The sequence below is a fragment of the Melanerpes formicivorus genome, unplaced genomic scaffold (genome assembly GCF_026170545.1).
Source record: "Melanerpes formicivorus ecotype bairdi unplaced genomic scaffold, bMelFor1.0.p_v2 SCAF_7, whole genome shotgun sequence".
In the NCBI taxonomy this organism is placed as follows: Eukaryota; Metazoa; Chordata; class Aves; order Piciformes; family Picidae; genus Melanerpes; species Melanerpes formicivorus.
In genome coordinates this window covers 18,184,317-18,206,396 of record NW_027142359.1, presented here as the reverse complement: position 1 = coordinate 18,206,396, position 22,080 = coordinate 18,184,317, and the positions used below count along the sequence as shown (strand labels likewise).

General features: G+C 36.9%; 1 protein-coding gene across 1 annotated transcript in view; it reads right to left on the bottom strand.

Moving 5' to 3' along the window:
* BTBD8 (BTB domain containing 8) overlaps window positions 1-22,080 on the bottom strand; it is a 45,122-nt gene that overhangs the window by 7,226 nt on the left and 15,816 nt on the right. The window contains exons 5-17 of the mRNA XM_068141250.1: window positions 21,235-21,324; window positions 19,871-19,951; window positions 18,006-18,102; window positions 17,331-17,419; window positions 17,003-17,105; window positions 12,804-12,986; window positions 11,918-12,055; window positions 10,637-10,766; window positions 8,056-8,117; window positions 6,319-6,955; window positions 5,884-5,968; window positions 5,157-5,296; window positions 1,220-3,565 (exon numbers count right to left, since the gene is read on the bottom strand). Coding sequence (XP_067997351.1) covers window positions 1,220-3,565; window positions 5,157-5,296; window positions 5,884-5,968; window positions 6,319-6,955; window positions 8,056-8,117; window positions 10,637-10,766; window positions 11,918-12,055; window positions 12,804-12,986; window positions 17,003-17,105; window positions 17,331-17,419; window positions 18,006-18,102; window positions 19,871-19,951; window positions 21,235-21,324 — 4,181 coding nt within the window. The remainder of the gene's footprint in view (window positions 1-1,219; window positions 3,566-5,156; window positions 5,297-5,883; window positions 5,969-6,318; window positions 6,956-8,055; window positions 8,118-10,636; window positions 10,767-11,917; window positions 12,056-12,803; window positions 12,987-17,002; window positions 17,106-17,330; window positions 17,420-18,005; window positions 18,103-19,870; window positions 19,952-21,234; window positions 21,325-22,080) is intronic.

Here is a 22,080-nt window from a genome sequence, read left to right as displayed (position 1 = left end):
AAAATTGACAAAATTTGAGGCATTTATTTCCTATATAAAAACCAAAGTATAATTTATAAATTAAGTTAAAGTAGCAATCACCACTGGTAATTAACAATAACCTCCATAATTAGGTTTCTGATACAGAAAATGACAATGTAAATATACACTTAATGCACATGAAAATTTTCATTTACTACAGGAATTAAAATTTAGACCGGGAGGTGCATGGAGGGAATGAATAGAGAACGATTACGGAATGGTGACTTAAGCTATGTCAGCTTAGGAGAGAATTAAAAACAAAATTGTTTATCCACAGGCTTATTTCTACACTGCACATGCAAGGGCAGCTGCAGGCAAGGGCAAGCAAACTTAAAAAGAAAAATAGTACAAATCTTAATGTCTTCTTGTTCTGTGATCTGGCAAACAGATATCATCATCAGCATTTCATTACTCTTGAATACACAATAGTTGTAATCAACACTATTGTATATTTTTGATGGGATAAACAGACTGAGTTATTGGTATAAAGAAGACAAAACACAAAACCAGACAAGTACTCATCTAGCTACGTGAAACAAGTAAGAACCTTTCTGCATATAAGCATTAGTTCTAAGTATAATATCTCTATTTTAGGAAATAGGCTTTTACTGGTAAAATTTAGGATTTTAAACATCTCATAAGCTCTAAATCAGAATTCAAACCTGCTCCCACTGATCTGTATGGCAAATATTCAGTTATATTCAGTGGGAGAAAGGTCCCAATTTGTGTATATTATATAAATAAATAAATTACAACAATAATTCATATAGCTGTTCGGGTAAACAGTTAAGTGCGCTTTAGTTAAGGTTATTACTATATTTATTGCACATCCCATTCAGACATACTATAGGTTGTTAAGCAGACAAAACAAATATTAAAATTCCATCAAATGCTGATGCTGTCAATGTTAGATTGGATTAAAAATAACTGAAATACAGACAACTGCATCCAATCTTTCTTTTAGCATTTCATAAAATCTCTTTTCTTGTAGTCAAGTTTCTCATTGAACAGCAGGGTACTGACGGGCATTTCAAACAGACAAGCAATCTCTACCTAAGTAAAATACTTTAAAATATTTAAACTTAGTATTGTTTCAGCCAAAATTACTTCAGTTCAGGATTCAATCCCAGAAAATTGCCACAGCTTTCCCTATTAATTTGTTTTTGAATGACTGAATGTTTCTATTTCTGTACATTACCTGGAAGTAAATCAGTATTAGCGCATTCAGTAGATGCTGGTTGACTGTCTCTCTCTTGACCTTCCTGAGTCAGTATCTGATTCTTACTGGCTTCTACAGGTTTTGCAGAGCTGCTCTTTTGCACATCAGAATTAGTTTCTCTCTGATGAAGATCCAAATGGCTTGGTCTCTCTTGAGATTTTGCATCATTGTCTAAGTATTTATTGCACTGGTGAAATTCGCTAGCCACCTCATTCTTCATATTTACTTTTTGGTTCTCTCCTGGACATGGACTGGTTGCTGAATCTACTTTCTCTGAGGTATGCTGTTTAGTCATTGAAGCACCTTGATTCTCCTTCCCTGGGATTTCAGTGCCATGGAGATGTAGGACAGAACTTCCACTTTTATCCGATATATTATCTCTGTCCTTATGCTGCTTGCAATCCAGGAATCCATCTTCACTTTCCACTGTGCACCTTGAATAAAATGTCTTTCTGTGGTTCTCTTGAGAAATACTGTCAAATACTTCTGAAGGAGTAAGAGACTCTATTGAATGCTGACGTGAAGTGTGAGTTTCCACTCTATCATCAGATCCCAGTTCTTCGCATTCATCTACTGAAAGTAAAACAGATCGTTTGAAACTTTTGGTTTTGGGAAACTCTTGACTTGCAGTATCATTTTCTGTTGCATCTTCAAAAGCTAAATTATCAATCCCTTGGAATTGCTGCGGAGGAACATTTGATGGAGGGGTGTTTTCTGCAACATTCTCTGCTTCAGATCTGTCATCTTCTGTTTCATCAGCAGAAGAAGAAACTTGGTCTGCTTCCTGACTAAACTGTGTATTACCAAAAGTAGAACTTTTGCTTTCTCTGCTATTGGTCCTTGTACTTCCTGGGTGGGACCAAATTTCAGGTCTTTTTCGTGGTATTTCATCATCACTTGTCGAATTAACACGGAAGAGATCAGAACTTTCTTTTTTCATTTTCACTTCTATTCGTAGGCTGCTGTCATAAATTTTTAATTCCTCAGGTGTACTTGTGTCACTGCTGCTTCTTCCAAGAAAATCGTGGCACAACATAGTGCTGCATTTAGAAATGCCTCTTTCATTAGATCCTTCATCATCCTGAGAGCCTCCAGCATCATAATCTTCTGATCTTGGTTTTATATCATCAGAGGATGTGGTTGCACTACCAGTATCTGATTCAGGACTCTCTTTTGGATCGAGTGCACCAGTACTCCAGTGGTCCATGAAGGGAATCTCTGCATTTTCATGGTTTTCTGGCATGTCTGTAGGATCTATAGGCTCTGTGTAACTAGGTGAACATTTTTCTGTTATTTGTTCTGTGGAACATTCTGAAGCATCATCTAAATCTGCAGTAACTGATTTATATTCAGAGAAGACTGATGTATCACACAGCTCATCAGCTGTAAGAAGCCCCTCCCTATGAATCTGAGGAGATGATGTCTCAGCCTCTTCACTGGTTATTGTACTGGAAGAGCTTGGTAAAGCATTTTCACCATTGTTAACACCTGTTTCAGAATTTAATTTATTGCTTTGTTCACTACAGAATTCTGTTGCTGTTGCCTGTTTTACCAGTTGTCCGGAAGCAGTAGTTTTTTGATTGGTTTCCATGGAAAAGTCTACGTATCCATTACTGGAAGACTGTGCATGACAGTTGAATTCATCATCTTTCTCTGTGTCTTCAATGCGTTTAGTTCCAGTCCGATCTCCACAGATTTGTCTTGCTTCTGTCTCATCTTGCAGAGAAATGGGCAGTTTAGAAACAGTTTCTTCTGTAACTAGAGAAGATGATTCCAACTGTATTTTGTATTCCACATTTTCAGAAGAATCTGGTAATTTTTGTTGACTGGGTTTACAGGACACCTGCATTTTCTCTTCACTGCTACCTTCCATCACAGGTTTTAAAGATTCACTTTGCTTTGCAGAACAGCATTCATTATTGTCATTGAGCTGACCTGCCACAGCATCAGCCATGGTTTTTTCAGGTTTCTGACCTGAACCTCTGTGCTCCGAGGTGTGTGCATTCTTCTGGACAACACGGGCTTCACTCTTTGAATGTTTTTGGGCAGAGGACTGAGATTTTAATACAGATTGCCCAACTGTTTTCACTTTTGTGTCTTTATTATTCATGATCTCAGCATGCTTTGATGGAGTCAAAGGTTTAGATGTTGTTTTTGTAGTGGCTTTTGCAGCAGGTGTTTGTGACTGCTTAACACTCTTCTTCTTGGCTGAAGGTTGTTTTTCTGGGAGTGTTGTCTGAACCAGATGTTGTACAACATTTTTTTCTTCATTATGTTTTGGAGACACTCCTGATTTCAGTGAATTTGGTGACTCCCCCTGAGGTCCTAACAAACAGTAGAAAAAGACTATGAAGATTGTATGTTAGTCAAAGTATATTCACCAAATTTATAGATTCATAGAATACCAAGTTGGAAGGGACCTCAAGGATCATCTAATCCAACCTTTCAGGGTAAGAATATAGTTGAAATGATATGGCCCAGCACCCTGTCAAGCTGAGCCTTGAAACTGTCTAATGCAGGGGAATCTACCACCTCCCCTGGGAGTTTATTCCCATGTCTAATAGTTTGAATGGTGAAAAAAATTTTTAAAAAATTTCTGGTATCCAGTCTGAATCTCCCCAGTAGCAACTTGTCCCCATTATCCTTGCCCTTTCCATGTGACTCTGTAAAAAGGGAGTCTCCCTCCTCATGATAGCCTCCCTTTATGTATGTGGTCATGAGATTTCCACTAAGCCTTCTCAAGGCCAAACAAACCCATTTCTCTCAGCCTTCCTTCATGAAAGGCTGCCAGTCCTCTGATCATTCTTGTGGCCCTTTCCTAGATCTTTACCAGCCTGTCCATAATCTTCTTGTATAGAATCTTATATTAGTGTTTATGTTGAGAAGCAAGTTACTTAACTTTTTATGTAACTAAGGGATTTAAGGCTTGTTAAAGAATTAAGAATTGAGATCGTAAGCAGTAGACAATGCCAGCAAAAATACTATCTTGCATTTACATGCCATCTTTAAAACTAAAGCACTTGTTAGAATATAAATATACAGGAATTACGTTCACTTGTAACAGAAGTAGTCATTTCTGGAGCAGAAGTGACCAGCTATCAGTGCACAGAAACACTGCACAGCAGCTCAGCATGGGAAGTGATGAGTACTCTATTCAATTTACATTGTAGAGGAAATGAAAACAGGCAGAAAATAATTACATTAGTTATAATGCGATTAGAATACCAGAATTAATGCCCCTGCTCAGTTAGAAAATACTGCAAGAGCTTTACTGACCACAAATTGACAGGAGCTACGTTTTCTATATCACAATGCATTTAAAATAAACTATCTTAATATATTAATTCCCCCACTCCAGTAAGAACTCCATCCTTAACACTTTGTATATTTATAAACTTGGGTTTTCTCTCTGGTCTACAATGCCATTTCCCACCCTTGATAAGAATAGCTGTTGATATCAAGTATTTGTTTGCGAGCTAAGCCAACAGCAGTAGTGCTACTGCTAGTGGGGAATCACTGGAAAAAAAGAAGGCATAAACTAACAGTTCATAGAAGAGTGTGCAGTCCAGATACTTGATGCATATTAAAAATGCTTGACCTACAGAATTTCTGTTGAACTCACTCATGGTTCCAAGTGCAGAAGTGCAAGGGATCAGCAAAAAAGACTCTGAAAAGCAGATTAAACAAGCAGAAGAAAACACCAATTGGCAGTGAATATTATCTTTTAAATATTTTGACATTGACGCATATTCGTTTGCATTTTACAATTCAGGGTTGCCATCAAAAGCAAGATGTGGAGAACAGAATTGTTTAGAAGATTCTGCCAAATTCTTGCACAGAAAAAACCAAAAAAAAACTATGCAGCAAAACTTTTCATAATAATGGCAGACAATTTAATTGCTGTACAAAACTTTACCTTGGGTCTTGGGAGAATTGATAGGTGTGTTTTGAGTCTTTTGGTGTGCTGCAGAATTGCTACTCACATTCCCTTTTTTCTTTATACCAGCTTGTACATTTTGTTCATTACACCCTTTTCCAGATGATTTTTTTGTCAGACTGCAAATAAATTATTATATCTGTTATTTCCATGTTTAAGATCTAGCAATGTTTACATTTAAGCAAGCAATAGATGTGTTTTAATATGCTCACATATATAAACATTTAAAATGCAACCTAAAAGGTACACTTCTTAAAAGTATTTATTTGTATATATATATGTAAAACCTATATGTGTATATATTTTATAGACAAATACATATATAATGACCCATTCCACAGTTTCACAGTGATTCAGTCTCCTTCCTGTTTACTTTAACCTAAGCTATCCCACAAATGGTAAGTTTACAACACCTTGTGTAGTCATTAATTGTTCCAGTATGCAGAATTCTGAATGACCTATAACAATTTAAAAATTATTAGCATGAAACAATCCAACAGAAAAGCCAAATCAATTTTATCTTCACAGCAATATCTCCAAGAACTAACTCAATTCTGCTAATAACATGCAAAGGGCAACCATTTCCAAATTAAAAAGCACATGCTGACTTATCAGCAAATGTAATAGTTCATCTATAACTTTTTTTCACTAACATACACAAAGACATGCATATGTATGTAGAGCAGCATAATGATTTGTACCATACCTGTTTGTTGTGACATTAGCCTCAAGCTCAGTCTTTTTTTTCGTGGTGACTCCATTTGATGTTTTCACAGATGGTTTAATTTTCACTACAGTAAAGTAAATTCAAAGTTAATTAGAGGGGGAAAGTCATTGCATATAAGTACTGAAAAAAAATCTAATGCATGAAGATCAGCTATTAAAAAAAAATACAGATGCTGAACTTGTAAAACTTTTACCATTTTATATGGCTACCAGTTGGTCATTAAATAAAGTCAGTTAATAAAGAAGAAACATAATATTCTTATCTCAAGTTAATACTCATTTACAGAGCAAGAAGTTGACTCTTATCAATCTATAGCAGTTTTTTTAAAGCTTCCTAGGCTAATTTTCAGCGTTTGACCAGTCTGGAACAAATCAGAAAGGGCCTTAAAAAATAACAACAACAACAAAAAATTACCAGTCTGTTTTGCCCCTTCCTCTACTAACTTATCCTCTTTGGGTTCTTCTGTTTGTTCACTGGCAGTCTGGGTAACTATGTTTGAGTTTGCTGACTTGGTGGAAGTTCCTGCCACAGTCACTAAGGAGGGAGAGTCCTTCTCTGTCGTTTTTTTCAATGGCTTTGTTTTGATCTGCACACTTGAAGTTACTGTCAGCACTTTAGGTCTGGCACCTGCAGTTTTTCCTTCATGGTTCTTTAGTCCTTTACCACTTCCTGAATTTTTTTGTCCACTTGCAGATGATGTCTTTTCTGTATCTTGCTTGGTAAGCATGCCTTCTGCCTTTGCATTTCCATTGTTTTCTAGTTTTGTCTTTATAACAGCTCTAGCCTTTGGTGAAGCAGCTTTTTCTCCAGGTTTTGAATCTTTAGTAATCTTGGAGACTATTTTTTTGCCATCTTTCCCTTTTACATCCTCATGTTTTGAAGCCTTATTAACAGTGTTTCTGTTGTTGCTGGATGAATGTCCAGATGCTCCTAATCCATCAGATTTCATTTTATCCTGATTAGTGGAAGAACCTCCCCAGCAATCTTTCTTGCCGTGTTCTTTCCAGGAAGTATTCTTTATGCCAGCAGATTCAGTAATAGATTTGTTTAGCTGGGGAAAAAAAAGAAAAAAAGGGCATCAAGAACAAAATCCAAACAACAGAAGACACATTATAACACCCAACTATTCACAATCTTTCATTTCTGAAACATAGCTACTTTTTAATTAGTACATAAACCCTAAAGCAACAAGATTCAGCATATTTTAAAACAAATTTCTATTTTTGCTCATATTGCTGACTTTCAAAGATATAAAAGTTAAAAAAACCCAAACCAACAACAGTACCTAGTAATTCTCAGGTGAAACACTGCTCTATATAGAGGACATAGAAATACCTAAGTGGAGTTGTTACTTTTACTTTGGACAAATTACTCTGTAATATATGTTTCTAGGTATTGGTGTCTGCTGAAGTAAAAAGAAAAGGCAACTTTTCTGAATTACATGTGCCTGTTTTCCAAAGAGTTATGAAGATCCAATTATTACAAACCTAAACCCAAAAATTAATTTATAATATATGTGGTTTATCAACAGTTTTTAACCATTACCAACAGTGTACCCATTAGATAAGTGACAATATTCATTCTCTCTCAGGTAAAAATAGAGACTGAAACATGGAGAATTAAATGCATGAAATGGCATTTTTGTGATACCAATGTCATTGCGATGTATCTGAGACCATCAAATCCCATATTGTTTTTCTAACAAATAGTAAAGTAGCTTTGAGTGGAAGACTCAAAGAAGAGTTGTTGAGGACACTACATCATTATTTTCTTTTTCTTTCAGGGCAGGGAGTGTAACAGACTCAGTGCAGTGATGACTTGTGGTAATAGCAGAGATTCATTAGCTCAGTAGCAAACCATTTGCTCTGGGAGACAGATCTGTTTCATTACATAGCAACGGGGGAATGTGAGATTCTGAACACAAATTCCTGTCTTTTATTTGAGCTTATCTGTTTGTAAGTGTAGCAGAGCATAGGCTGAGTCCTAACACGTTCCCAGTAATGGGCATTACTGATTCTGCAGAAATAACAGTTCACATAGAAAAAAAGTTTTCAAGAGCAAGTTATATTAAATAATACTACAAATTTTCTGGCTGAACTGAAAACACAAGATGAAAATAGTTCTCTTTGCAGGCTTGGATAGCATGTTTACCTGAGAACTAGTGAATATAGGTTTTTTGCCAAGTCTCCGGTCATCACCCTTGTCAAATGCAGCTGCAAAAGGAACAAGCAGTTTCTTTAGCAGGGAAGAAGGGAGACAGAAAATAAGCCAGCCTACCCAATTAACATCATCTGAAATCAGAAAGGAGTTCTTTGGGTCTTTCAATTATTCTAGGAAAGCTATTTTTGGTGACATGGCAAATGTTAAGTGGAAATTCATGGTTTCATGTTCAGAACAAAAAGTGTGGTGTCTGTAATGAGGTCACATGGCCATAAGCAAGTTGCTTAACTCTTCTGTTTCCCCACATCCATAGTGAGACACACTTTTGTTTATCAAAGTTCAGCTCACTTTAAGCTTGCAGTGCACTGAGACCTCTGAAAGGGTACACCAGCAAAAAAAGGAAGACAGCTTCAAATTTAGAGGACTAACGAGTCCTAAGTGATATACTGTAATTTACAGGGTATTTATTTATTCTGTTAAAAGAAGAGATTGGTTACATTAATTCTAAAAATGGAAAAGCCAAAATATCTAATTGTACACAGTAAGATTATAGGGCCTCTTTAAACAGCATGCAGCATAGTGTCATAATGTCATGAGAGTTATCCCTGTGATTGTCATGTGGAATTTTCAGGCAGTGGATGCCCTTTTTTTCTTTTTGTTGACTGGTCTACTCTGGGAGGGAAGCAGCTTTCAATAAAGCCTTTAAATCAATTGGACTTGTAGAATACAAAAAGGTTATTTATAGACACTGTACAGACCCAGAATCAATAAGGTTTCATTTTGTTTGTATTAATAGTTCAGCTGAAAATTGTATTTGGGAAAAAAAAAAGTAAGCATTCAGTGTCTCATGTTCTGACAGTCATTATACAGGAATACATTTTTAATGCACAATAAGAAAATTTTGCTGAATTCTTATTGAAGATACTAAAAATACTTTTTACATAAGTCTGTAAAAATCACACAAAAGGTACTCTGAAAATGGCACCCCAGGGACTAATCCTTTTTCTAGCAATGACTCTGCACATTAATGCATACCAATATATTAAGACAAAATACATATAAACTTGTGCCTGAGAAAACACATGACATGTTGTGAATGAATAACCCCACAATATCTTCTATCATCTTTTGGCATTTTTCCTTCTCTATTATAGCCTTCCAGTTCTATATAGGTTACATCTCTAGGAGATTAAACCACTACCAGAAGTCTTTAAGATAAAAGTTAAGTTATCCTAGATGTATTTTACCTGGACATTAAAATTCTCTCTACCAGTATTGTGTGATCTCTTTGCCTGTAATTAAACCCAGATAATTTATGCAAACATATCAGGCTGTTTATGCATAAAATACATGCTAGCTGTGAATTATAATCTAAAAGAGAACAAAACAGTTTCTGGCAAGATGGAGTTTGGACGACTAAGGAACACCCTGGTCCAAAATATTTTTTTTGATATTGAAAGCACCAGTGCAAAGCAGTCTAAACATTATTTATAATAAGGATACTATAAGCCTAAAAATAAAACAGCCCAAAACAAACAAAGAAAGAAAAAGAAATCCACCCTTATTTCTAAAGCCAGCTCTGCAGCTGCTGGATTTTATAAACCAGAAAGAAATCACTAACCTGTTTTATACAGTAGCAGTGAGACGTTATTTGACTACACCCCCTAAATCATGCTTAGAAAGACTGTAATTGCATTTTTCTCTCAGCATGTAATTTAGAATAAAATTTTCACCTACCTACAGGCATAAACAGTGTCATAACCAGCAAATACTATCAACTAATGTCTTTGACATAAGGGACACCAAAAATATGTAATTTTTCCTTTGAATCAAAGTGATTTAATTTTAGAGAAGTCTTCAACACAATTTTGGTCTTTTATAACACTGCACTGTCAAAGCTAATATTCAACTATAACCCAAACTCCATCAGCAGTTCTGCACCTTCAGAATACTTCTGTACTTCGAAACAAAGAAACGTTTGGAACAAAAACTCCTTTCCCTTGGAGCCTGTTAAAATTTGAGAACACTATGCAGCTCCTTCTCTGCAGTAGCACACACAATATCACAATACCAATCAACTGTGAAGTCAAGCTATCTGCATTTACTCACAGTGCACAAGATAAGCATTATGCAAGAGACAAGCAATATTTATACATTATGGAGGAAACTATAAAGGACAGAAGCTGAATTCATTGAACAGATAATCTGCTTTGTGCAAATTTAATTCATCCAGAGTGCTTATCTCCTTAAAAATGAGGCAGATAAGGTTTTTAATCCTACTGCAGTATTTTCAATAATTCAGAGTAGCTGTAAATAAGAACAGAATCAATCTACATGGGTTTGGCTCCTATTATATACACTCCCCAAAAGAAAAGCAAGGGAGGTTTTTCCACAGAAAATGACTTACTGATTTCCATGTTAGAAACTAGCAAAGCATGCTACCGTGCTCCTATTCTAAAACAGCACTTCAAAAACACAAGGCATCACAAATTTTTGCCCCCCCAATACCACCTATATTTAATGTACTAAACAGATTGCTAAAAATCCTAGCACCATTTGATGCCAGACATACCTGCTTGTATTTTATGTTGATGGTCTGGCCTCATCAGCTTCCAGCTTTCTGTGTGACGAACAGCATAAAAAGACTGAACCAGGAAGACCCACAGCTTATCACGCAGAGCCTGGATCTTGCACGTAAAACCCTGTGTTCAAGTAACAAATCAGCAGCTGGCGAGGGGCATATTGTCATAGCAACCAGTCATTATTCCTTTCAGAATCTACTTACTCCCTAAGCTAGATCAATGATGTCATCACTTATATTTTATAATGGTCTGGTAGATGGAGATGCTGTTTTTGAAGGATTATTGCCCATCACAGTAATTTTTACAATACTTCAAAAACCAAGGCATACTACAGCACTAGAAAACACCACATTGCTCTTTTCTCTTCCTTTTTTTTTTTCCTCCTTTCTTTTTAAATTAACCCCATAATAGCTCTTTACTGTCAGCTGTGTCACAACAAGGTCAAATACTCTAGGGAAAATTAATGTATCTGATTGAATTTTTATTGCTTTTACTAAGAAGATCTACAATAGCACCAGATTGCAGTAATTCATTTTGCATTTATTTTTCATTCTTTGCTCGTAGCTTCGTTCTGTATTTTAATCAGTATGTCATACTACTAATGAACTATCCCCAGCATTTCATTCAGCCACAGGTTAAATACCATTTATTTAGATTGTGTGGGTATACACAGCATTTTTACACACATGGAGACTGACACCTCCTTCCAGTCCAAAACACACACACACGCGCAATTAAGAGGCTGTCTTTCCTTCAGAGGACAGTTTTAAACAAAACCCAGCACAGATGAGATATTTACAAAAATGTGGGCAAAGATGCATAGAGAAAAAAGAATAAGCATCCTTCCACTGCAAGTTTAAGGTAATGCAAAATTTTGCTAAGTTTTTATTCTCATGACAAATTTAAAGTGACAGAATCACAGAATCATTGCATGCACTGGGTTGGAAGGGAGATAGTGATGATCAGCGAAACCCTGGTGCCCATGGGACTTACATTCTCAGTAATACACAAGGTCTTATCTTTTTTTTATTGCAGTGTATAGAGTTTCTCTTTGTAGGAAAAAAACCCACAACAACCCAGTGTTAATATCCAGTAAATAAATACCAACATTTCCTACACTTCCAACAGGACCTTGGATTCATGTAGATGTTCTTTTGTGCAACCCCCATTTCAAGACTCAGCCACCGGAGCTCAAACCACATCGTCTGATTTGAACCATGAGACAACACCAGAAGTTTTTCCCTACAAACACTGCACACTTAGAAACCTACCATGTCCTTCACATTTGTAGAGTCCAACAATGTATCCACAGCTACAAGAAGAAAGCAGCTATTCTCATTATTAATACTTTTTTCAATTGCATTAAGAATTAGTTCTAGAAGATCCGGTTTGCTGCTCATTGCCTGTGCCTAAGGAAGCAACAAAAGGCAGCCGTTGAACACAAACGAGTGAACTTTGTACGCAAAAGCATTACTGAGCAGAGGGGACCTGCTGTCACACTGTGCAGAAGGTATTCCAAAGCTAAGCATCTTCCTTGCATCTGTTCCATAACCCCACCCCTCTCCAGGACTCTAGCAAATCATTGTGAGGCCCTTTGCTAACCCAAATTTTAGGAACACGCACACCACAATGAATTTATAGCTGCATGCAACTCTAGATTCAAAGACAAAATGCTTTAACAGCTCCATTTTTTTTTACCTAGTCATCCAGCTGGGTTATGTTCTCACCAGTACCTGCAGCATTCCCACATTCTTGCAACTTTTTCAACAAAAATCAGAAGTTTGGGTATATTCATAATCACTGCAGTAAGTACATGCTGTTATTTAATGGGTCCAAAAGGTTTCTTGAAGGTTATATATATGCTCATCTCTTTCCAACACTGAAACTATCCCACTAAATCAACTGGAACTTTTGCTTAACTGAGGCAAGTAATCTGAATGCAGTATCAATCCTGCATATCAAAGTGCTAATGTGCTTTGAAAAAAACCAAAACCCTTAGTACTATTTAATTTCAGGTTTTTTGTAATTTTCCATAGAATTGTACCTTAAAGCAAAAGTTTAAACTGTTTTGATTGTTTAGCAGCCTGAGCTATCCAAAGGGTGGTATAACTCAATTCAAAAGTGTGAAATAATTCAACAACTTGAGGGCTTTTTTACCTGCAACAAAATAGAGAAGCCTTCACTTTGTACTACATGTAGGAAGTTTGTCACAATAAATGTTACACATTCTTCTTGTAGCTTAGATGCCAAGGCCACAGCTGCCTCTGTCCATTTCACTTGGGGAAGACTATTCATCAGCCGGTCACTCTCCATCAAAAGGAAAGCAGCATTCTTGTGGTTCTTAAAACATAAACAGAAATTAGCCTGCTGCCAAGAATTGATGCTTATAAATAGCTTCTGTTTGGTTATGTTTACAAAAGGATCCAATGATGTATTCATTTCCCTTCTTTAAATAAAGATGGATTTTGGTAACTCTGAACATTATTCCTACCTTTGAAACTAAAGCAGAAAAAAAGAAAAAAATCTACCCCTTCTGTTTTGCCTGCTTAAGTCAGGCACTAAAGTTTAAAGTGGCTTTTAATGCATTTTTGAACTGTGTATCATTACATACTGAAGTTCTAAACACAATAAGGCAAATGGTAACTGGAGAAAATGAGTACAGGAAAATGTTTGGGTCACTGAATGATATAATAAAATTCTCATATAAAATGGGTAAATAAAATTGTTAGGTGAGTGATAATGGCCTAGCATTCAGGATACATAATTCACAAGCATTTTCACAGCTATGATTACTTCTGCTTTATTTAGAGGAGTCAATCAAAAATTGAAAGGAAACATCAAATATTTGTCTTCTCAGGTGGAGTTTTAACTGAATTTACCCTCACTGTTGTCTAACTTCTCTCCTAAGAAACATAACTGTTATATTTATAGTTACATTTAAAACAAATAGATTTGCTAATATTTATTCCCCTAGTCTGTGTCTTTGGTTCTTTCATGCATTCCGTCAGCACGGTACCTGAGGGCAACTTCTACTGGCTAACATGTCATGTAAAATGAACTTGCAAGTTATTGTTACCCACATTAGAATGGATTGAAAGCACTGCTCAACATGACATAGCAGGTCACTGATAAATTATGCAGTAAGATCAGTAACACTGGAGAAAGCAACAATTCAGATAAATATTTGACCCAAACTTCCCTACCGTAAATTCATATTACAACCATGTTTATCCCATACAAAGTATAATGCAGGGAGGATTTTCTTTATACATATTATAGTTACAACATAAAATCTGTCCAGCCAATGTTCACACATTTTTAAATCATTTTACTCATCTGTGGGTGAAACCAGTTTGCTTCCATGCATATAAGGTGAATTAAGTATATGCCTATGGCTTGATCTTGCTCCCACTGGACTCAATTACGAGCTTTTTGAATTGTCCAGAATTCAGCCCCTGTTCACAAAGCAATAAGCATTTACTCCCACTAGACACTTCCAGTGAAATATAAAATGCCTTCATTGACTTTTAATTAAATAAGCACTTTGTAGGAGTGGCTGTGAGTTTTAGTTGTTTTATTTTTCTCCCCCTGACCATTCTATTTCAAAAAACAGTAGTTTTCTTGCATAGAGTAGAGACACCAGGGATAAGTACCTGAACAGTGTTCTAAACTGCACTCCCATTTCAGTGTACTTGTGTTCATCATTACAGCTTCCCAGAGACTTTCCAGTGAACAATCTCTTTTCCTTCCTCTCAAGGACCGTCCCACATTAACTAGGTTTTGCATTTCCAAAATTGGCAAATGCAAGTATCAGTGGAGTCATGCTGTTAACTGGGTGTAACTGTTAAAAGGTTTTACAGCACAGAAAAGAATCACACAGAATTACAGAATGTTAGGGGTTGGAAGGAAACTTGTATGATTGTAAAACACACAGTAGCCCTGGCAAAAATAATGTCAGACCTTTTCTTCTTTTGCCCCCAAGCAGCTTTAAGCATTTTTGCATATTGCGGAAAACTCCACTGGGAATTCCTCAAGTTTTCAGACTCAGAATTAAATGACTGCTCACCAGAAATGTTCTGTGGGCAGAAGAGGCTTATGCTTCTAAAAGCTTTCCAAGTTTCATGCCATAAAATACCAGTGAATCTTGCAAAGACACACCAACACAAATTTTAAAATGGGAACCAAAACACCCTTAGTCCAGAGTGCAAAAATCTTCTAGAGAAGCTGGGTGCACAGCTGGAGCAGTACCAAGTACTACAGTGCCATGACAGCTCTGCAAAAGACAGCTTAAAGATAGCTCATGTATTTCAACACAAACTGTAGCCACAGCATCTTGCTCTGGTTTAATAGGCACAGAGGGGAAGAAGGCCTGAAGTGGCTTAGGTTTGCCTGTTCGCTGTCCTTACAAAGTTGCACAAGGGTTCCTGGAGAGGAGCCCGTGTCAACATACATTCTTGGTACACACCTGAGCAACTTTGGAGATGGGTGGTGGTGTAACTATGAACACCTGTAGATCGGAATTAACTGATCTATAATCCTGAAAATACTGCTTAAAAATTTCTGAAATATTTATACCACACATGACACACAAAGGGGTGTGTGAGTGTGTGTATATATATATACGCACACACATATGCGTGTTCTAGGAATGACTGAGTATACCGATCTAACATAATGGCAGAACACCTAGAATATTAAGAGCTATAATTGCTGCCTTTATTCTGTCAGAAATTATGCATTCTGGTACAAGGAATGTTCAGATTTTATAACTGCGGGTACTCTCAAACTTCCTTTGAACAACTACACAGCTCTGTAATCTCTTGGTTTTCAGGTTTTCACCAGACTATGCAGTAGTAACTGCCACTAACTGCTGATCTGCTGGACCTAGCACTTCATACATTAAGTAAATTAAGGGGGGGGGAATAGTCCCAAGGCGACTTCACAGCCCTGTCAGCAAGAGGCAGTTCTTGGCCATATTGTCACTCTCAGTAGTCATATCTGAGTTCTTCAGCTTGGACAACAACAGTAACAGACACAAAGGGACAAAGACTTCAGCATGAGAAATACAAGAAATCACACACTTAGCTGTCTCCTGTGCTAGAACCAAAATCATCCTGTTAATGTCACCTGAGCTACCTAGATAAAGCTTTGTGTATGCCACACACATATACAGCCATGCTTGGCAGCAGCTGTCCTGAATACCTTCAGCTCCTCTGCTTATTCTTCCCATCTCTGTTCCAATTCAGTGCATTTACAAGCCAATTGCTGGACCAAATGCCTATTAACATATCCAGTTCAAATAATTACTTTTAAGTCAGCTCTGGGCCTAGTTTTACAAAGAAGCACAATTAGAAAGTACTTAAGGCAGATCTAAATTGAAGCAGTGAAAATATGTGCCACAAAACAAACGCTGAGCTTGGAGAAGGCCAAACTTCAGTATTGTTCTGTGAGAAGCACAGGATATGTATACTGTTTACTTTTGAAAAGTCAGCTTGCCTGTTAACAGAAGGCTTGTGATCACCTGCAGTCTGGGGAAAAAAAAGTACATTTCACTCAAATTCATACATGGGCAAAGGGAAAATGGCAAATGCAAACAACTTATGCTGCTGCCGATCACAGACATCAATACTGCAATTTGCTGCTCCTCAAGACCCAAACACATGCAGTGCTATGATGTCACAGCTGTGTTTCATAAACTTGTTTTGTATTATGCTGGACTTAGATGTGATTATCACTAGACTGTGCACCATGAATCATAATGATGACAGCTGCACATCAAAACCTGGTTTAAAAGCTTTTACACAGGTAGTGGAGTGAGTGCAGAGGAGGGAAACAAAGGTGGCGAAGGGCCTGGGGAATAAATCTTATGATGAGCAATTGAAGGAGCTGGGGCTGTTTAGTCTGAAAAAAAGGAGGCTGTTGGAGACCTCATCACTCTCTACCACTACCTGGTAGTGGTGCTGGTCTCTTCTCACAGATAATTAGTGATAGAACAAGAGGGAATGGCCTCAAGCTGTGACTGGGTGGGTTTATACTGGACATTAGGAAAAATTTTTTCAGGCTGGTCAGGCATTGGATGTGCTGCCCAGAGAGATGGTTGAGTCACCAGCCCTGGATGTGTTAAAAGGTCATTTGGGTGTGGTGTTTGAGGATATGATTTAAGGGTGAACCTTGCAGAGTAGGGTTATCAGTTGTACTTGGTGGTCCCAAGGGTCTTTTCCAACCTGAATGTCTCTGTGATAGTATAGGTCCACTACAGATTTAAAATATGGTATTTACCTCATACAGCTAATTAAGAAAAAAAAAAAAAGTTATTTTGCTTAATTTTAATATAAAGTACACTCTAGACTACTTACCAAGGAGTTAATCAACATAACAAGACAGTTGTTCTGAAGTTCAGTAGGTAAACTGGCAAAGCTTCTCTCTGACAAACACTTTGCAAAATGTTTTCCTACCCATCTGTTGAAAAGAGAGCCTCTCTTAGGTATGGAATATGGAAAACGTTCTAGCGTCAGTTGTTAGCATCAGTGCTACCACGACGTATTGTGAAGGAAAAAAACCCCAACGTGTTAAGTGTGATGATTTTATATGCCAAAACAAACCACATCTAGCAAAATAAAAGAATTTCAACAAAAAGCAGAGAACTGAAAAAGCACACACCATAATTTGTTTTATTTTACTTACTTCATGCAAGCAGCATATAAGTTTTCCACTCCCAGTGAATGAGCAATAGCCATGCATTCTAGTACAGGTTGCTGCTTTCCAGGAACAGGCTAGAGTTGTTAGCAAATTGTCACAATTATTGTACATTCTGACTTATAGAAATTGTACATTAGTACAAAACCTTCATTTCAAATAGAAATACTGTTAGCTACCATGGTATTTAAATTTGTTTGCTTTTACGTAGAATAGGGAAGTCATTTGCTTCCACAATCAGTAAGACAGTGTTCAGGCTTGTAAGAGTAATGTGTGAAGATACTCAACTCTAAGCAGTCCCATCTTTTTGAACTAATTTTAATTGAGCAGAAGTATTTTCTAAATATATGCTCTTGAAACCTGATATGCAAATACATATTACTTCCTTATTCCTATTAAGAGAAAGGGTATGTAACATGGAATCACATGGAATAGTTTTTCATCAGTTGTAGTTTTCAAGTTTCTCTAAGTAGGTGGCTGACACCACAGGTCTTACTCCCATCATCAATCACAGTGAATTCAGCAGATTTACAGGTAAGAATCTGTCAACTTAAGCTAACACCTTGACCATACAGTTACGACCATAAGTATGATGTGTAAATAATAGAATCAAAATTCTTCTTAGGCATTATGGCTCACAAAGTAGCATGAGAACTGACATACCTTTTGGAAAAAATTGCAGTAATCTCTTTTCAAAATGTAGATAGCTACTTCTTTCAGCCCATCTAGACCATACATATCTGCAATGGCCAACATGCGGCTAAAGAGAAAGCAGTAGCAACAGGAAGCAGAAATCATTTTGATGTATGCATTTTGCTTACAGGAAAACATACATGCTAATTTCACCTCTTTGTTCCACTTGAACTAGATTGATAACCAAGTGTGAAACTTGCAAAGAATAATCTTTATTGCTAAGTCAATACATGCTTCTGTTCAATCTCCCAACTACTGAGTCCAGTCTGTAATATAAAGTAAACTGTAGCCACTGCCCGAGAAACTGTTCAGAAGACTATTTCTCTGTTTTAAGGGTAGAAAGGGAAGATATTTGTGCTAGCAAAGTCTTGGCAATTTGTAGGTGTTTCCCAAGGATTACATAAAACGTTATTGGTGACACAGTATCTGAGATTTATGGCCCATCCAAATACTAAAAAGCACAGTGAGTAAGCTATTAATTTATACAGTAATAAATACCATAGTTTTATTGTCTGTACCAATTCATTACCTAAACATTGACACTGGGATGTATTATAAACAATTCCATGTTGTTACTTTAGATGGATAAGCTTTGAATGACAATTCTGCCAGGGGAGGTTTAGGTTGGGTGTTAGGAAGAAGTTCTATACAGAAAGAGTGATTGCCCATTGGAATGGGCTGCCCGGGGAGGTGGTGGAGTCACCATCATAGGAGGTGTTCAGGAGGAGACTTGATGGGGTGCTTGGTGCCATGGGTTAGTTGTTTAGGTGGGTTGGATTGGTTGATGGGTTGGACGCAATGATCTTGAAGGTCTCTTCCAACCTGGTTTATTATTCTGTTCTATTAAATTGTCATGCTTTAATGTTTAGTGGCAGAGTTCAATGGCTTATATAAAAAGAGTTTCAGGGAATAATTCACATTTCAGCATACACTTTGCTACTACCAGATGATGTATAAAACAGTAATTAGAAACCATCCTAGAAGAAAATGCAAGATTTACATTGGTTGCTATGTGTCATCTTTTATTGAGCTAATGCTACCTACTTAGACTTCCCATCACCTCAAATGATTGTTGAAACATAAATTGTGAGTATTAACTGTTAGAATAAACCTTTATTAGAATAAACCAAACCAGGTTGGAAGAGACCTTCAAGATCATCGTGTCCAACCCATCAACCAATCCAACCCACCCAAACAGCTAACCCATGGCACCAAGCACCCCATCAAGTCTCCTTCTGAACACCTTCAATGACGGCGACTCCACCACCTCCCCGGGCAACCCATTCCATAGCGCAATCACTCTTTCTGTATAGAACTTCTTCCTAACATCCAACCTGAACCTCCCCGGCGCAGCCTGAGACTGTGTCCTCTTGTTCTGGTACTGGCTGCCTGGGAGAAGAGACCATCATCCGCCTGTCTACAACCTCCCTTCAGGTAGTTGTAGAGAGTGATAAGGTCACCCCTGAGTCTCCTCTTCCCCAGGCTGAGCAACCCCAGCTCCCTCAGCCTCTCCTCATAGGGCTTGTGCACACTAAAAGGAAGATAGATGCAAACTGGGTGCTATTTTTCTATGCAACACCCTTCTGTTTTCACTCTCCCCATAACTTTCAAAAAATGGCTGGCACACCTTTTCCAGTAGCTGTCAAACAGACAAGATTTCTTTAGCAGCCTTACTTTTGGAATTTCCTGAGCTATGTTTAGGTGTAATGGTCATTATATGTGATATCTTTATCTTATTTGTATTACATGAAGAATTTTCCTTATGACTTTTAAATGAGAAGACACAAAACAAGCACAGCCTACAATTAAAAAAAGTAGCAAAAGATGACATATACCCAACATCAACTTGGTCTGGGAAGTCCAGAATACCTCCGTATATAAAATGCAAGATGACACTTATTTCTACATGGCTTATGCTGGAGAAAAAAAAGAAAAGAAAAAAAGAAAAAGATAAAGACATGTCTAGAATAAAACACACCACATTTCTTAGGCAAAGGAAGCTAAAGCATCCAGCTGGTTCTGTGAATGGAAGGTAGATGATCTGATCAAGTTCAAGCTATTTTCAAGATTAAGGCAATGTAAGAGCATCTTTATGTAAGAGCATCTTTATGCCTAGATTCACATTTAGAAATATGCAATTCCTGCCCAGAACAGTGTTTGCATCCTTGCATTGTCCCAGCACCATAATGCACAGATGTCTGTTATAAATGGTGGATGTGGTCTCCTGAATAAGACATTATTGTGTTTACATATGTGCATCCCTATGTGCAATCTGCAGAGCTTGAAAGCAGGCATTAGTATAAATGAAGTATCGTCACAAAGACTGAACTCAGACCCCTTCAAACATCAGGCATGTTTAAACAACAGACATAGATGACTAAAAACAAAAGGAAAAAAAAAAATTGCAACACGTTGAGAAGCAGAATCAGCACAGCTGTCTCTCTCTGTATTAGTACACATGACAGCCATGACATCAGCAAGACAGTTTCCCCACAGTCTTGACAGCTGTTATGCAGAATTTTCACTCTTTCATTATTTCAAACTAAGTCCTAAGTGTTTGAAAAGATAGCATGGAAGTCTGCATCAAGTAGAAAATTGAACTAGAAAAAGTAAAATTATGGATATGATTCTTAATAGCAGAAATTATGAGACCTTGGAATGAGAAGATACTCATACAAAAATGAAGTACTTCTCAGGGCAAGGCCACTACTGAAAAATAGGAAGGAAAATTTCTTAGCCATGCAGAAATCAATTACAGGAAGAGAAAGTATTTACTTTATAAATACCAGAGTAATGGTTGACTACCAGCCTCTAAAACATACTATGTATAGCATTAAAGCTAAGGAATCGATTAAAAGTGTATTGTTTCATGAACATCATCAGATATATGATCAACAAATCAAGAGAGAATATTCCTGATTTTGCAGCAGTATTACATTGACAGAAAACTACAATTACTACCTTTCTTCTGATAAAAATGATTTTTTTCCCCTGAACCATCTGACAATGTTAACAAATACACTACAGAGACAGTTTCATACTGAAGTCAAAACAGTACTCAGGAAATACATCAGGTTGAAAAAAAGTGTCAAGGCAGATTAATCTTCAGTGCTCTACACACAGCACAGTTGTTAGATATTTGCAGTGATTTTAAATTGCCTACCTTTGCTCCCACACGACTTGCAAAGACAACACTTACCCTTGAAGAGTGATGTGCTCTTGGGAGCTTTCAGCCCAACTTCCACTCAACATAGCAGCAAAGTAACTAGATCTGGCACATAAAATGGCCCTGAGAGAGAAAAAGTAAATGCTATTTCACTAGATACAAATATTTATTATGAGACTCTTTGACAACATTGACTTAAATCTTTGCCCTTTATGCATTAAGGTGTCATCTGTATACTGCATGCCTTTTCTTTCAGTCTGTTTGTAATTTCAGAATATGCTTGAGAAAAAAAAACAACAAACCACAAACAGTACTGTAAATTTCAGCTAAAGCTTGTTTCTAGTATGACTTTGACATTCACACAGAGGAAATCTATTATCCCAGCATTTTCCTTTTACATAACATAAAACTGGAAATTTATTTCTCCTGTTCTGTTAACTAAATAACAGTAACCCCCCTTGATTATACAGCCTAATTCCAGCCTGAATCCCTTAGATTCTTTTTATACCACAAAATGCATATTTATTAAAATGAAAAGACAAGTAAAAAAAAACATCTTTTATTTGAAATTGCCTGGTCATCTACAAGTGTATCCTAAAATTCAAGCAAACTTGGTATCAACAGATGGCACAACAATATGATGTGTGTTTCCAGCACTACTTAAAAAGATCTATCCATTATTTCTGTTTATATTTATTACTCCTGTATATTTAAAAGCCACATCTGGCCATAAAGGAGCTAATACAATTTAATGCTACTTTCATCAAAGACCAGTATCACCCTTCAAAAAAAACAAGATAAGAGGACCTTTGCAACTGGAGCTTCTTAAGGTGAAAGTGGAAGGTCAGAGAGGTAGAGAAAATAGTGGATAAAAACTGT